Source organism: Acanthochromis polyacanthus, chromosome 10 (genome assembly GCF_021347895.1).
Source record: "Acanthochromis polyacanthus isolate Apoly-LR-REF ecotype Palm Island chromosome 10, KAUST_Apoly_ChrSc, whole genome shotgun sequence".
Lineage (NCBI taxonomy): Eukaryota > Metazoa > Chordata > Actinopteri > Pomacentridae > Acanthochromis > Acanthochromis polyacanthus.
The window spans coordinates 23446778-23464809 of record NC_067122.1 but is presented as its reverse complement, the minus strand read 5'-3'; the positions used below and the strand labels follow the sequence as shown (position 1 = coordinate 23464809).

General features: G+C 40.4%; 1 protein-coding gene and 1 pseudogene across 1 annotated transcript; both read right to left on the bottom strand.

The window, feature by feature from the left end:
* Positions 1–988: 988 nt before the first annotated feature.
* nsdhl (NAD(P) dependent steroid dehydrogenase-like) lies at positions 989–9050 on the bottom strand. The gene is made up of 8 exons (XM_051954272.1): positions 8976–9050; positions 8788–8839; positions 8539–8700; positions 7514–7660; positions 7298–7426; positions 6524–6666; positions 5344–5446; positions 989–2900 (listed from the first exon to the last, which is right to left on the bottom strand). Exons 2-8 carry the CDS (start codon positions 8806–8808, stop codon positions 2568–2570), a joined length of 1038 nt encoding a protein of 345 aa, XP_051810232.1. The 5' UTR covers positions 8809–8839; positions 8976–9050; the 3' UTR covers positions 989–2567.
* A 4301-nt stretch (positions 9051–13351) lies between these two features.
* LOC110949868 (olfactory receptor 11A1-like) lies at positions 13352–17978 on the bottom strand (annotated as a pseudogene).
* Positions 17979–18032: the final 54 nt, after the last annotated feature.

Below are 18032 nucleotides of genomic sequence, written 5' to 3'. Positions count from 1 at the left end.
TTGAAGATCAAATTTTTGACCTTGTGCTTTATCATACATATTCTAGGCAGAAACACATATGAAAGCCTACTATAAACGAAATGTGTGTTATGTGTGAGTGACTGTGTCTTTGTTTGTGCCAGTAAAAGGCAAGAAAAATCAGTTCCTGCGATTGTCAAAGCAATTTTCTCAACAACTGGTAACAAACCTCTTTCTGAGCAATTGGCCACAGTTTTACACTTTTTAAAAAGACAAGGTAGAGAACAACTTACTGCTGTGTCTGTAAAAAAAAAAAAAGTTACGCATTCTGTACACATTTTTACAAAGGCTTTTCAAATCAGGGAAAGGGTGTGAAGAGGTTTCGCAACATGTCACAGAAAGAATGTGGAAAAGGAAACTGGCAAATGCGAGAGCCAAAGTTTCCCTCTGGTGAACACACTGGCAAGTGTAAACGCTCAGGTCTATTATCTACCTAGATCCCTCTCCCTCTTTCCCTCGTAAGAAACCAGTCCGACGGCCTTGGCTGCTGGCTCCGAGTCTCGCAGTGAATCATTAGGGTGCTGCTGGCACAGAATTAAAATGAGAATGCAAAGTATCTGAACTTAACCCCTACCTTCTTGACACCACACCAAGACACGGAATGACAAAAATGCTACACCTAGAATAAGAAAACCCCTGAAGTAATCAGATTTAATATGAATACCGTGAAAATGAGGCACTCGACTGTCTACGAGTTAATCAGTTTCACAGCTTTTATCTCTTCGACATCATCAAAATGTGAGGGGAATGTGGAAATATAAAGACTGTAGCTCACGCTGCGTTTTCATTGCCCATCCCAGTATTGTATTCAGTGACAGTCATTCAATAGTATTTTAATAGTTTCTCTAGCTCACAGAAACACATGCCATCCTGATGACATACAGAACATGACGCCAGAGTGGCACAAAACGAGCTAAGGAGGTGTGTGAAAAGGGTGTGAATTTGTACATATTACCATGTATGACGAGTATTTCAGAAATCTGTCTTTTATTGATGGCTTTAATTATTCCTCCTATTCATTTCCATAAAGGGATCCTCTACCAATTCAACACTCTGTGTACATATTTACATTCAGCCTAAGATAAGAAGAAATGTCAGCCGTCTGCTTTAGTCACATGAGGCAGATATCAGAATTTCAGTGCTAAATTCCCCCTTTTTGTTTTCTTCTGGATGCTCTTCTCCAGTTTAGCAGAAGTAGAACGATACTTACGAAAAGTAGGAATACTGAGCTTGTCCTTCAGTGCCTGAACGGACCAGTCCCAGCTTGTCTGTCAAACTTGTCACACTTTTTTACCTCAGGATGTATCAGTAGCACTTGGATCTGGACTGACACTTAGGGTCACCTTCAAAACCAGTTTACAAAGGCCAAATAAAAGCATGTTTATACTCACTGGGTTAGATGCAGTTTCAATTTCTGTCTGGGTGCACAGGATTATGCTTACCATTTGTTTACATGATGAACGTGAAGTACTGTGGTTGGAATGATTTCAAGCTGACTTGCTCGTTTTCCATTTGTCTGATATTTTGATGAGTTTGAATGCACTATATATAATACAAAACTAAACTTGAACTAAGACACTTTTGATTTGTCTATCACAAACTAAACCTGAAGCCACATAATAGCTTGTAATTGCAATAGGAATGGATCTCTTTATGGGCACTTTAAACAGGAAGAGCATTTACATCACCCAAAAAAAAAAACATTCAGTGTCTATATTAGTGTTTGAGGACAGATTTTAAGAAGAATGAAGTTCGTTTTCCACACAATTTTGAAACTTAGCTGCAGGGATTTGCCTCCATTTAGCCACTAGAGCGTTAGTGAAGTCAGCTGCTGATGTTTGGCGATAAGGTCTGCCTCACAATCAGCATTTTAATCTGTCCTAAAGGTATTCGATGGGATTCAGTCCAGGGCACTGTGAAGGCCATTTAAGTTGTTGTACTCCAAAGTCAGAAAACTATTTCTTAATGAACCTCACTTTAGGCCTGAAGGCAGTGTCATGTTGAATCACTACAGGGTGTTCCCACTAAAAGCACGCCATTGTCTTAGGTATTGCTTAAGATTTTACTTAATTGGACCTCAGAGCCTTTTGCCAAAATACACATTAGTGTTTACATACATTTGGTCACACTGTATTTTAAATGATTTTCTCTCGAGGACCAACACTTAGTGGAATGTATTAAAGCATTTTGACATCTCGGCTACAACATCTCAGTGTGCACTCAGCACATGAGCGAAAAAAACAACTGTGAAAACAGAACTAAATTCAACTGAAATGAACATTTTGTCCATTAATGTTGCAATAAATTCAGCAACTACTGCTCAGCCTGCAGTGGGTGCAACAAAAAAAGCTCATTTGCTGCCATCTGCTGGTGGAAATAGCACATAAAAATTGAAAAGGCACATAGGGTGAAGTTTGAATCAGCAGCCGCTTCCATCATTTTGAACCTTCCATCCACGTGTGATCTTATCGCCTTGTTGTCATCATGAGTTTAACTGTGCAAACACCCAGTCTTACAAGTCTCAGCAGCTTCTTATCTCCATTCCGCCATCAAGCCCCGTGTCTGAGATGAGGGTAGCTCTTCACCGTGCGTTCGATCCCCTCCTTCAGGCTGACAACCGGTTTGTAGCCCATGTCCTCTTTGGCCCGTTCACAGCTGTAGTAGTGGTGAGTTCCAGCCAGAGCCACTCTCATCGGGGTAAAGGTTGGTTTAAAACTCACTAGCGGACGCAGGATCAAGCTGAGCAGCCAGAGCAGCAGGGCCAGTCCGTACACCAGAGCGTAGGGGAGGTGGTAGCGGGGAGCAGCGTATCCCAGACCCACCAACACCTCAGACATGAAGTCCCAAAACCGAATTGGCTCATCGTTGGTGATGTGATACGGCTGGAAATGAAGCAAAGATTAAAGATTTAATAACCTGAAATTTAAGCGTGGAGTCCAAAGCAATCACTAATCCAATGTTAGATCCTGAAAGGAGATATAGGGTTCATTCCATCTCAATTCATCAAATTTAAAAAACAAAAAAACCCAAAAAACTTCTCACCTGACCATCTCCTATTTGTCTGATTTTTTTTCTGTGTGTGGTATTAAGTTAAACGGGTAAAATCTGGGGGCATAGGTAACGTTACTTTTTGAGTGAAAAATTCTAAAAGAGCGCTGAGTTTATGACCATTTTTGCACCAATCTGTGGAGCAATGTTTGAAATCTAATATTTTTTTTCTTCATAAAAGTATGCCTCTGACTGGCAACATATTCTACATTTTTAAAGCTCTTCTTGTTGTCAATGACAGGGGACGAAAAAAAATCAACCTTTAAGGGTCAGAAATGAGGTTTTATGGTTTTTCCATAGAAAAAAATGGATGATTTTTGACAAAATTTGCACCATCATATAACTGTATTGTATTATTCAATCAAAGCAGGGTTGTACTATTGAAGACCACATGTACATATCAATAAGCCTATAAAATTTCAGGGCCATAGCTACATTATTTCTCAAGTTATGGCACTAAAACTAAAGCTACCTGTGACCCCAGATTTTCTACACACGTGGACAAAATTGTTGGTACCCCTCAGTTAAAGAAGGAAAAACCCACAATTCTCACTGAAATCACTTGAAACTCACAAAAGTAACAATAAATAAAAATGTATTGAAAATTAAATAATCAAAAACAGCCATTACTTTTGAATTGTTGATTAACATAATTATTTTAAAAAACAAACTAATGAAACAGGCCTGGACAAAAATGATGGTACCTCTATAAAAGATTGAAAACTATTTGACCAGAGTGACATGATTAACTCAGGTGTGTCATTTAATTGACATCACAGGTGTTTCCAAACTCATAATCAGTCAGTCTGCCTATTTAAAGGGAGACAAGTAGTCACCCTGCTGTTTGGTGAAAAGGTGTGTACCACACTGAACATGGACAACAGAAAGCGAAGGAGAGAATTGTCCCAGGACATCCGAAAAAAAATATAGACAAACATCTTAAAGGTAAAGGCTATAAGACCATCTCTAAACAGCTTGAAGTTCCTGTGACAACAGTGGCTCATATTATTCAGAAGTTCAAGACCCACGGGACAGTAGCCAACCTCCCTGGACGTGGCCGCAAGAGGAAAATTGATGACAAATTGAAGAGACGGATCGTTGGAATTGTATCCAAAGAGCCCAGAGCAACCTCCAGAGAAATTAAAGGTGAACTCCAAGGCCAAGGTACATCAGTGTCAGATCGCACCATTCGTCGTTGTTTGAGCCAAAGTGGACTTCATGGGAGACGACCAAGGAGGACACCACTGCTGAAAAAAACTCATAAAAAAGCCAGACTGGAATTTGCAAAAATGCATGTTGACAAGCCACAAAGCTTCTGGGAGAATGTCCTTTGGACAGATGAGACCAAACTGGAGCTTTTTGGTAAGGCACATCAACTCTATGTTCGTAGACTCAAAAACCAAGCATACGAAGAAAAGAACACTGTCCCTACGGTGAAACATGGAGGAGGCTCAGTAATGTTTTGGGGCTGCTTTGCTGCATCTGGCACAGGGTGTCTTGAAAGTGTGCAAGGTACGATGAAATCTGAAGACTATCGAGGCATTCTGGAGAGAAATGTGCTGCCTAGTGTCAGAAAGCTTGGTCTCAGTCGCAGGTCATGGGTCTTCCAACAGGACAACGATCCAAAACACACAGCCAAAAACACCCAAGAATGGCTGAGAGAAAAGCGTTGGACTATTCTAAAGTGGCCTTCTATGAGCCCAGATCTGAATCCCATTGAACATATGTGGAAGGAGCTGAAACATGCCATTTGGAGAAGACACCCATCAAACCTGAGACAACTGGAGCTGTTTGCTCATGAGGAGTGGGCCAAAATACCTGTTGACAGCTGCAGAACGCTCATTGACAAATACAGAAATCGTTTAATTGCAGTGATTGCCTCAAAAGGTTGTGCAACAAAATATTAAGTTATGGGTACCATCATTTTTGTCCAGCCCTATTTCATTAGTTTGTTTTTTTAAATAATTATGTTAATCAACAATTCAAAAGTGATGGCTGATTTTGATTATTTAATTTTCAATAAATTTTTATTTATTGTTACTTTTGTGAGTTTCAAGTGATTTCAGTGAGAATTGTGGGTTTTTCCTTCTTTAACTGAGGGGTACCAACAATTTTGTCCACGTGTGTACATGATCAGTTCAGTCAATGCTCACCACTTTAAAAAACAAATCTAGTAAATTGAAGATGGTCAGGCGTGGGGCATTCGGTGAACCGAGGCGGAATGACCCATATTCACAGAGACTGTAGTGCTCTGCTTTGGATTTTACTGTCACTCACTTTTCCACATATAGGAGAGTCTGTTCTCAGGTGTTCAGCAGCCAGGATGTGCCCATGAACTACATTCTCCACAAAGGTGAAATCTACCAGGTTGGAGCCATCACTGGAGAGAATAAAGACAACATTACATGGTTAGAGGAGTGGCATGTAGGTGTGCAGCTAGGTTTTTAGATGATGAAAACAAATCAGAAACCAGCACTTTCAATGACCAGTACAAGCACGTAGGATTGCTTTAAGGTCTCAGATAAAGTTAGAGACAGTAACACTAGAGAAGTCAGCAGAGCAAGCTGAAGCCTCTGATAACTGGTGCTTTGTGCATTGAATCAAGTGACACACTGCACATCTTATCAAGTTGTCCATTTGTATGTATGCATGGAAATGCATCCAATTGATGGGCTTCAGATTTCAGAAGGACAAAGACTCTTCTGGTCACTTGCTGTCTTGTCTATCAGAAAAAAAATACAACACAAAGACAAGAAAAGCACTCAGAGAACACAGTACTCCACCAAGGCTGTTCATTCACCTGCATGGCATTATCAGAAATCACGGCAACATAGAATGTGGCCATTTAATACAGATGTACCCACAAACAAAATGACCTTGCGCTGAACACAGGTATGTGTTATGTATGTGAACATTATGTGAGCACATAAGCTGCATCACTGCTGAAATAAATCCAATGAGGTGGTCCTTGTGTCATTTCTGACCTTCCCTGAAAATGTCATCCAAATCTGTTAGTCTGTTTTTGAGTAATGTTGTGCACACACGCACGGACTCCGCCATGTTCCTTGGCGAAGTAAGAACTGTTTTTTGTTAGACACTGAAATCCCCTTTTTGTAAAATCTCAGAGCTCCCCGTTGGAACACAGGCTCATTGTCAGACAATATGTGCTTTGGGCCCAAGATGATGATATTGTTCAAATGCCAAGTTTCTCCAGAGGCAAAGACTACATCATAAAACCCTGCATAGTTCTCTTTCACAGAGAATGTCTCTTTAAATGCACTGGTTAACGGTAAGTGACAGCATGATGACGTCTGCAGGCCATAAATGTAGTCCTAATTCACGGTGATTGTTGCTACAATGATTACAATGCAGTCTTACCATTTTGCTTTAGAAGATAACAGCAGCTGGTTTGGCATAACTGATGCAATCATGGAATAAATGCACCTGCATGACTCACCCAATGATGAACTTCATCTTGCCCCTGCGAGCCGTGTCCACCAGGATGGGAACCAGTTGCGGGTCTCGAGGACCAAAGATGCCGTGAGGCCGAATGGCAACTGTGAGGAAACCCTTCTGCTTGTCACACGCCTCCAGGACCAACTACAGCACAAATGTACAAAACATTAGGAAATCTGCATCCTCAAAACAGTAGATTATGCAAAACTGTGCTCTTTTATTTGGTCTCTTCTGCCTTGAAAATCAACAGCATCATGCTATTGTATAATACTGGAGATAATATGGATAACTGTGTCAAATTAATATTGGTACTAATCACATCATATGGAAAGAATAAATTCAGAAAAATATTCAGTCACGTCAAATGAAATGAGGTTCAAATGAGCAATAGCTGAAATCTGTGCTAACACCCAGTCATTGTAATACGCATCACGGCTAACACAGTTTTACACACACACACACACACACACACACACACACACACACACACACACACACACACACACACACACACACACACACACACACACACACACACACACACACACACACACACACACACACACACACACACACACACACACACACACACACACACACACACACACACACAAATCACAGTTACTTGAAATTTAGAGCCTCAGTTTCAAAGGTGAGGAATTAAATATATATCATAATGGGTAAAACATGCAAACCTCATACAGCAGTGAACCTCATCGGACCACAGTTGTTACACGAGCAAAGTGAAATTGGGAAAAAAATAACACTCTCCTACCTTCTCCTGCACAATTTTGGTCTGTGTGTAATAATCGATGGGCTTCTTGGCGTAGGGCAGATCCTCTCTCCCATTTTTAATGTCTGTGCCTTCAAACACCACACTGGCGCTGCTCGTCAGGACCAGTTTCTGGCAAAACAGAACAGTAAAAACACTTTGATGACTTCTCACATTCTTCAAAACTAAACTTTAGGCATGAAATATGTCCTGCCTCACCTGCACTCTGGCCTCGATGCAGGCCTTAATGACAGTCTGGGTACCCTGAATGTTAACCCTCTCAAACAGCGCACGATCATCACTGGCAGGAGCTGGAGAGGCACAGTGGAAAACCAGGGACACATCTTTCAGAGCTGGTAGCAGAGCCTGGAGCAGAACAAGACAAACACCTCACTGTTTCAGCATCAGAAGAATCACACTGGTCATTTGCAACAGTCTCGAGCTTCCAAACGTCCATGATAATAGACTTTGGTAGATTTTTGTACTGTGTATACATGTCAAAATGGTGTTTTTTACATGTAGAAATACACATCATGAACAAAATAAGCACTCAAAATAAGAATCAGATTTCAGCTCATGTGCAGTTGTGTAATGCTGAACAGATAAATAGTGTTCAACCAGAGTTGTGTGTGAGCTGGTGTGCTTGAGCTGCAGTGCACAGGGAAGTGGTGCAAAGAGATAGTGAGGAATTTATAGATCTTCTAGTTCTTGCTTCCAATGCATACTATGTAACCTCTCTGTTAGCACATTTCTGCACACTGACAATATTTCTAAAAACTCGTGACTACACTCACTGCTAATTTGACTTATAACACTGCTTCTTATTTATATTAAAACACTTAATACACACAACTGGGCAACACTTTTAATCTATGTTACAGTTTATAGTTATGTACAAAAACACCAAGTCAAATTCCTTGTATGTAAAAAACTTTTTTGCCAATAAAACCTTTCTGTTGCTGATCTTCACATGATAGAGTAACCAGTAAAGTGGAGTTCAAATCGAAGCCATTTTAAGGCATGAAGGGATTTGTTTCATGCAGAAAAAAACTCAGAGATTAAGGATTTATTGACCACAGACAGATTTTAAACATCCAAGATATCAGAGTCTTTGTCTTTAGACTAATTACAGTACCCAGTTTTACCAGGTGACAGCTTTTTACGTTTTTGGTATTGCAGTCAGGTGAAGTCTCAAGATCCATTTTGCGTGATTAAAGTCTGATATAGCAGTGGAAGGTTCTTACTTGCTGGTCGCAGAGGTCTCCCTGGTGGAAAGTGACACCAGGCACCTCGTAGCTCTGCCGGATGTCGAACACAGCAACAGAATAGCCTCGATCCAGCAGCTTCTCCACCAGGTGTCTGCCCAGGAAACCGGAGCCCCCGATCACTGCACATCGTTTACTACTCTGCATGAAGGTGATAATTCGGTTAAAGCAAATTCAATAGCATTGGGACGGGAAAAAAGGTGCATTTTCAATAAAGTTTTAACTCACCGGTCGAATACGTGTAGCCATAATAAATGAAAACAGGTGAGCCACTCAGGAGCTGTCACAAGCAGAGTGGTGGAAATATGTAAAGTAATGTCTTTAATGTGTGTTTCCTAATTTTGATAACACACAGGACAGAAATGCGACAGATTCCAGCATAAGAAAGACGCAAATTAACTCTCAATGTCATTTACCTGAAAGCAGCGTGTCAAAGCAAACCGCGTACAAACCCAGAACTCTTTGAATCAGCTGAGAGGGAGCTGCTCTGTGATTGGTCGAGACACCTCCTAGGACAGGGGTGACGTTTGCGAGGAGCCAATAGTGTTCGATACACGTCAAAGAACGCCACAATCTAGTCCAATCAGCGATCAGGATCTGATTCTATCCGCCTTCTAGCTCAAAGCCCACGCCCCTTTTATCATGTCAGACCCATAGACATATATACGGTCAGACCAACACTGCAGAGCTAGTGTAAAATTTAACTTCAACATCCAGCGGTTTTATATTTATACATAAAGACGCCTCAGACAAGTTAATTTGTGATTGAATATTTAAATGCGGCTACAAGAAGAAAAAACGTGTCACATGACAGCAAAATTAAACACTGAAGTAAGACTAAAAGAAAAAAAAATTAGCAACAAGAAAAATGTAGTGTGAAACCAGCGTTTAAACTCATTTTGAGTGCATTTTTAAGATCTAAACATGTCCCCCTGTAGTTTGCAAATAAATCTTACACAAAATATTTTCTCAGTCTCCATGCTGTGTTCGAGGTAGTTATTTCTTCACTTCAAGTCTGCACAGCATTATCATTTTATTTAGTATTAAATGAATTATGCAGTCAGAAATAAGCAATTATTCCCATAAAATAATAAATATGGTTAGGAAATATACCCTGGCATAAATATGAATAATGCCAATAATAATAATAGTAATAGCAATAATAATAATATAACAATAACAATAATAATAATAATAATAATAATAATAATAATAATAATAACAAATTAATAATAATGGTAAAAAATAATAAAAATAATAATAATAAAAACAATACATTTTATTATTATTATAACAACAATGATATTATTATCATCATCATCATAACTGTACATTGCATTCACTGCCATACTTATTTATTTAAGAGGAATATTTATTAGTGTCTGAATTTTTCTGATCATGTCCTGACCTCGTGATTTTCAGCAGCCAATCATCTTTTTGCCCGACTGGTGCGTTTGGTTTCAATTCTCTGTGCGCATTTTCTGCATCAGATTTTATTCCTCAATGGAAATACACCGCCCGGCTCGTCCACGGCCACAAACGGTGACCAAATCCAACATCTCGACACCGTGACAGCTGCTGGTGTGCACGCTGTTAGCTAGAAACCTTATTTTTCCTCCACATTTTGCTGGTATCTCTTAGAAATCAATTGTAGGGTTTGATGCGTAGCAGGCTGCTTCTACCCGCGGTGTGATTAACGGCTAAAACGAGCGACTGATGTGAAGCAGGAACCGTTTTATGATCTCTTCTCTAAATGATAGGGAGGCTTCATACGAAAACAGTGATTGCCTAATAAATCAGCAGTTCTCTTTTGCCACCTTTATACACAGCGACTGATGGTGAGTGAAGATGTTGTATGATCTAATAATAGCCTGAACTTGAGCTGCAAATTATGGATATTTACAGTAATATTCTTGTTTACAGCAGAAATACTCCAGAAATCTATTTGCTTATGATGCAGTCATAGAGGTGTTAGATTTTCCTTGTTTCGTCTCCAGGCAACCAGTGCCAAGAGGCCGTCTCTGCAGGGTCCAGTGCCCCCTCCCCGCAAGAAGACGACCCCTAAGCCAGAGCTGACCGAGGAGCAGAAGCAGGAGATAAGGGAGGCCTTTGAGCTCTTTGATACCGATGGATCTGGGCACATAGATGTGAAGGAGCTCAAGGTAAAAATGGAGCCAAACAATCTTTTAAAATGCACACTAAGCAATAAAGGAAACAGCATGGAAACGGTCAAATGAAAAGTTGTGCACAGAAAGCTTTTGAGAGTTTTTTTGACAATGTAGCTTGAACCAACAACGATCAGACTGAGTGACCAGTGATTATAAGAATCCACCTTAAAATGCATCTTGTCCAAGTGACACCATGCCACAGATGAGAGAGAAAGATGGGAACAGGTCGTTGGCATGTGGACATTAGCAGAGCAGTTGAACATCTACAGCTCCACCGTTTATCATCTGAGGAGTCAGTTCAGACAGAAATGAATCTACACGTCACACAGCATGATCCTGTCCACTAACTCCTACAGGTCTTTCAGTAAGAGTGTGATAATATTTTGACAGCTTCATTCACTACATTGCAGATGTGTAGCACTGTGAGGTACAATGTGGACACACTGACTTCTGTTTTCTGGTCTATGATCCTGCTCTAAATCTGCCCATTATTAGTCCGCCAAGGAACATGGTGGAGTTATGTGATGATTGGCGTACGTTTGTCCTTCTGCTTGTCTGATAGCAACATTACTCAAATATGGACTAACAGATTTGGAGGCAATTTTCAGGAAGGGTCAGAAATGACACAAGGACCAAGTGATTAGATTTTGACAGTGAAGCAGCTTATAGTCTGGATCTGCAAGTTTGTTAAAGATTTTCTGTATCATTGCGAGATAGCGGCATTGAGTCACTGTAACTATAACAACAAGAAAATACTACGTCAGCTGCCTGCTGATGATCACATGATTACAGTCCTACTACAAATCGACCGCTGCAGACTAATCAGTCACAAATTGTACAACTACTGAGCAGCCTTGGTGGAGGATTGCACTCCGAGTGCTTTTCTTGTCATTTCCAATACAATACATGGTTTGCTGTTTAAAGATACCCATTCTGTAGGGGTGTTTTGGAGCAGCAAATACTAATTGCCCTATGCTAAAAGAAATGGATAGATCTTATTAAATATTACATTCTGCAGTTCTGTTTTTATTTGCTGTCCATCTTTCTTACACCAATGCCAGGTTGCAATGAAGCTCTGGGCTTCGAGCCAAAGAAAGAGGAGATCAAGAAGATGATCGGCGAAGTGGATAAGGATGGAACAGAAAGATCTCCTTTGCCGACTCCTCGCCATCATGACACAGAAAATGGTACGTAAATGATCTACATCACAGGGTATTTTTACATGTTGTCCCAGCACTTGTAACATGAAAAGTCTTGAATTCCTGTTCGGTGCCAAAAAGAAGTTTTAAGGTCTAAATTGAAGAATCCAAACTTCAAGATCAGTCAATAAAATGTGGACAGTATCACTACCCTTAACTCCACCTACCAGCTCAATTTACATTTCTCATCACTGTTATTGACTGTCCATAGCACACGCAGACTTCAGCTGCCTTTCTTCAAGTCTGTTTGCTTCAGGGTTTCAGTCTCAGCAGTAAAACTTACTCTTCATCTTCTCTGATGTGGCTGAGAAGGACTCTAAAGAGGAGATCCTGAAGCTTTCTGCCTGTTTGATGATGACGAGACGGGGAGGATCTCTTTCAAGAATCTAAAGAGAGTAGCCAAAGAGCTCGGAGAGAACCTGACAGATGAAGAGCTGCAGGTGAGACACGTCATTGTGCGCCTGTTATTGTCTGCTAATAATAATTAATAAATGTAGGTCACTCCAGTTTACGGGATGGGTGTGTTTACAAAGCCAAAGGTCATGAGTGCATTTTTGAATAACGTCACACCTCCTTAGCTCATGAATGCTATCATGCTATCTTCTCAAATCTTTTAATTTCCTCTCATTCTTTGTGTTTTCGAAGGAATGATAGATGAAGCAGACAGGGATGGAGATGGAGAAGTGAACCAGCAGGATTCCTGCGCATTATGAAGAAAACCTGCCTGTACTGAAGGAGGTGCACAACATGAGGGTCGGTGACACAGTGTCGAGGGGACCACTGGTGGTTTTATATGTAATGCTGCGCGTACATTTGTCTAGAAAAACCCTTATTGCTGTGTAGTGCCATGCATCTTTAATTAAAATGAGTCAACGTTTAACTATCACATACTACAGTGAAAAGAAATTGTTAAAGACTTGAGCAAGAAGTTTGGTGAAACGCCAAATCATCGTCCTTTAATTTACATGATAATCTACAGCTGGCAGAACAGTAAGAGACTATGCTCTTTCTTGTTTGGAATGCTGCATTCTTTTATGAAGAATATACACTGATGATATTATTGTTCTATAGCTTATTTGTTGTTTAAATAATTCTCAGTGCCTGCCTTTGAAACCGGAACAAACAGTACATTCCACGGCTTTGTTTTTGTTAGTAAGAGTTTGGTGCGTCATGTTCGAGTCATTTGGGTTATACGGCTTGTATCTTTCATGTTTTGGCTCCTTTTGGACTGGTTTTTCTGGAGAAATTTGTAATTTGAGAACGCTGAATGACTGAGGAGTGGGTCTCACTCCAGTGCTGCCTGCTGATTTGGCCTGTGCCCTGTTGAAGGGCCGAATCATCACAATCAGGGGGAATACTGCCCGACCTCTTTCGACACTGTTCAACCTTCGCCACAGGTCCTGTTGTCTTCAAACTATATGATCGTTGATTACGTATTTTTCTGTAGCTTTAAGTATTTATCCTCCTGTTGTGCATATTTCTCTTCTTAAATGTTTTGTATAATATATAGTGCATTGATGAGTAGACAGCATATTAGTGTTTAAGGTTCAAATTAAATATATTGAAGCAATTTGTCCTGTATTTTATTTTTATTGTCTATAAAACCTTATTGTTATCAACATTTGAACAGCTTGATTTTGCAGGCAAGTTGGATTTCCTTAACTCACATCAAATTTAAACACACTGCTCGGTAAAAAACAACCACAACCGTTACAGGAAGATGATGTTTCCTTGCCACACTCAGCTGTGCAACCTTAGTTTATAAAACAAATAGATTGAAGTGTGGTGCCTGCTCGTGTAGAGGCAGTAGAGGGGTCTCTAATAATGCGGCTTTGTGTAGTAGTAATGTTCTGTGCAGTAGTGATGTGGGCTGAAACACCTGCGAGGTCAGAAGACTTATAACAGAAGGACCTGCAAATCAGTGTCAGAAGCAGAAAATAAAACTGAAAATGTGCTGAGTCATGATAGAATTTGCCAAGAGACTTCCTAGTTGAGGGCAGAGACAACTCAAAGCTGACACCCTTAATTCCAGCGACAGAATAGAATTCTAAAGAAAAAAAGGGCAATCCTGGGTGCACAAAACAAAAACAAGCAGTCTGAGAGAACAGTAGTTAATTCAGACCCAGGACTAACTCACGGTTTGAGCTCTCAATTTTTGCCTTTGAGAAATTACACCATTTAGCACCAGACTTTGGTCTGACTCAAGAGTATTTTTCTTTTTGGCTGTTTTAAGTCTATCTTGGTAGAATTTTTGCCACTTCATTGTGTTGACTAGGAAGATATTGCTCAAAGTGACTAATTATGACCGGCTTTCGTTGTTGACTTCGTTCATGTGTGCAGCCCGTCGTATTCTTTGCTGCAGCTCCCGTGACGGTATCCATACACCAGTGGGACGAGTGACACTCCCAGGTTGTAGGTGATGATGGTTGCTATATCAAGAGCATCACTGTGCAGGTAACCAGGGATCAGGTAGCTGTCCATGACCACGGGAACCGAAAGAGAACGGTCTGCACAGCCTGGAGGGTCAAGGGTCACGCAAGCCTCTCTCGGTCCAAAGCAGCTCTGCACCGCATGTCCCAGCAGAGCAGGCAGAAGCAGCCCAGGATGGTCAGGTAGCAGAAAGGGACCACCACAGCAGTGACCACAGTGGAGTAGAGGACCACAGCAGATGTCTCTGACAGGCAGGGCGTAAAGATGAGAGGTCGGCAACGGGGGAGGGAAAAACTGATCTGGATGGTGCTGAGGCTGATACACATCGCCATGCTGGTGAGCACAAATGGGAAAATCCATATGGATACAACAGTTACTCTCCTCCATTGTGTGCGCATCATGAAGTCATAGTGCAAAGGCCACTTGATAGCAACGACACGGTCCACGGCCAGAGCAGTACTGAGGAAGAGGTCCACCTGTGGAAAAAGTTTGTCTATTACTTGTCATATAAAAGTTTTAGTAGTTCATTTTTCATAATAGGTCAGTCAGAAGCTGCGATGAATCAGAAGCTGAACCCTAGCATGGGCTAAAGCAGTATTTATGTCACTCAGAGCACTTTCAAAGAGGCCATTGGTGAAAATGAGTCTTGTTTCTATTGAACTTGGTGTGGTTTTATCCTTGCTCACTCCTAATTAATTAATATTTTTCTTTTTGTACACATGGCAATAAATTCAAGAACAAGTTCTTATCTTTTCAAGTCTGTCTGAAAGCAATCTTTACATATTACTTGTATATGTTGCAGCCAACGTGACTGCAAAGACATTTCTCATCAGTACAATTTCAGCAAAAGGAGCTGTTACATTTAAAAATGCATTTCAGAGTTCAGACAAAGCTAAAATAAGGGCTCGGCAGTCTGACTAAAGGTTCACATTTCCTGCATTAGGTGTCAGAGAAACTCAATCAGGCAAAGAAAAACCTTGTGAAGCAGCATTTTCACACTTAAAGGGGAACTTTGGTTTTTATCAACCTGGGGTCTGTTTTCATATGTCATTTCATACATGCGAGTGATGGAGAAATGAATTTTCGACATAGCTCCAGTATTTAGCCAGGCAGGCAGCTTAGCAGCTCAGCTAGCGAAAAGTATGGGGCAACTTGCCCTCCCCCGCGCAAAGTCCGCCCTAACGTGCTTTTTTCCCCACACTCCCCACTGACTCAGATAGTCTCAATGAGTGTCCCACAACATACTAGAGATGAGAAGTGAACGAAAACCTCCACATTACCTGGCGATCACTCTTTGTTGTGCTCTGTATCCAAATCTCAGGACGCGAGAAAGCAAATCTCGTTCCGAAATCGCGCGATTTGGGCGGACTTTGACGCGCGCGCGCGCGCGGGGGGGGGGAGTTGCCCCATACTTTTCGCTAGCTGAGCTGCTAAGTTGCCTGCCTGGCCAAATATTGGAGCTATGTTGAAAATTCATTTCTCCATCACTCACATGTATGAAATGACATATGAAAACAGACCCCAGGTTGAAAAAAACCCGAAGTTCCCCTTTAAGTGTGAAAATGCTGCTTCACAAGGTTTTTCTTTGCTAGTCACACATATGTTCTTTCTCCTCTCACCTTCATCATTTTGGTTTTTGTATTAAGTATTTTTTATTAACACCCTGTGAAAAACTGATTCAGAACCAAGTTTTTATAGACTGTAATAGTCAAAGCTCCAAATTTAGTGTAGCTGAGAGTGCAGACTGTTGTATAAATCACTGTACAAATTACCTAAACATATACATTATACAAGTATATTAAAGGATTTACAAACCAGACAACAGGCCTCGTTAGCAGCACAGAAGATCAGACACTGGGTCACTGATATGCCTCCTCTGAAACTTAAGAGACCTGTTTTGATTGTCCAGATGAGCTGCTGAAACGGCAATGATGACAACCATTTAGCTGTGATGTCTGAAGGCAAATTGTTACATTCAGGTATTAGTGAAAAGCAGACTGGCGTGGCTGACTCGCGAAAATATGATGAAAACAAAAGTCAAAATGTCTTCAGCTACCTGGAGGTTGTTGCAGAAGAGGAGGTGTATGAGGAGCAGGAAGCGGTTCTGTCTGACGAGAGATGGGGAGCGTGGGATGACCAGGAGCAGAGGAGCACTGAGCACTGTGTTCAAGGTGCAGCTCACACCCATGCTGACCATCTCAACCATGTTAAAGACGGTGGAGTTAATCTGCGCCTGGGACTCTATTGCTGTCAAATTGCAGTGGGTGTCCATAACAAATTTTCTTCTGACGTCTGCCACAGTCGTTTCCCCTAAAAGGTGGCACTCTTTTTTAGGAAAACAGTCCAACATTAGCAGTTTAATCTCATCTAAAACTTAAAAAAATACATGTTCTTACCTTCAGATGTGCTTCAAAGTTGTCCCTTTTTTGTCATTTCCAACTTATGATGACACATGACCAGAGAGGTTTCATTCTGATGGCTGAATTCAAATGATTCCTCCTTGTATGTGCCAGTATTATTTACTCACACCTGAGGCCTTAAACCTCATCGCTTTTCACAAAGATATGTCAACAGCTAGCGTTTGCTATCAGGATCCCATTTGCTGATTAATACAAAAGTGTGGCACATAATTAATGCATTTTCTCAGAAACGTATGCCTCCCGTCAATATTTGCCTGATAGCACAGGCACAGTCATGGAAACCATAATGCCTTTCTCTCTAACACACATCCAACCTCCTCTCTATAAAATATTGTAAACGATGCTTACAACCTAGAGTAAAACAAAACTGGTCACTATTATTTAAAAGCAGCTTTGTAGGTAAAACAAATTCTTGGTGTGGATAAGAGCTTAACAGAAAGCATTAAGACATATGTTGAGATGATTTAAGACAGGGGTGTCAAACATAAGGCCCAAGGGATGGCTTTGCAAAGTGTAAAAATTACAGAGGTGAAAATGAATATTTGCTGTGAAAATGTTAAAGACATTGAACATAATGTGATATAACATCAGTCAGCAGCTTCAGTATGACTGAATTTGGTTTGGCTGAACCCTACTGTACTGTCACAGCTTTTATGTATTTTTATGGATAAATTTTAAACATTTACAAGGCATGGGGAGAACTACACAGATGTGAAATTGAATGTGAATTTAAAATAATGTCCAGATATTGAAGAAGTTGTAAAATACTACATTGTTCGGTTCCAGATACCTGCGACTGAATGCTTTGTGCCTTTGTAGACACTGATCTGTAAGTAGTAATACACAAATGATAAAGTGAGGCATAATATTGTTGAAATTCCTGGTTGTTTATGTTTTGTATAAAGACAGCTTATTAAATGTGAACATTTTCAGAATTTACTTTTTTGCTCTAAAGCAAATGTGGAGTTGTCATTATTTATCAGCTATGTTAGAAATTTAACTGGTCACTTCAAATCAAATTGGGCTGAATGTGACCCCTGAACTAAAATTAGTTTGATACCACCGATTTAAGATATGTCATGTGTTGAGTTACATACATGTATGAACTCTGTGAAACCCAGGGACTGAAAATTGATTAATGCATGTCAAAATTATATAAAAAAGATCTGTATTGTTCTTTATGAGAATAGCAAGTGACAGAACTAATGTTTAATTTCATAAATATCACATAAAATGATTGTAGAATACTTTTCCTG

Excerpts from the sequence above, each read along its gene's own strand:
- nsdhl (XM_051954272.1), bottom strand. The coding sequence starts at position 8,808 with ATGGCTACACGTATTCGACCG. Across the intron at positions 8,701-8,787 it reads TGGCTACACGTATTCGACCG|AGTAGTAAACGATGTGCAGT; the intron begins GTGAGTTAAAAC and ends ACCTTCATGCAG. Across the intron at positions 7,427-7,513 it reads GCATCGAGGCCAGAGTGCAG|AAACTGGTCCTGACGAGCAG; the intron begins GTGAGGCAGGAC and ends CTGTTTTGCCAG.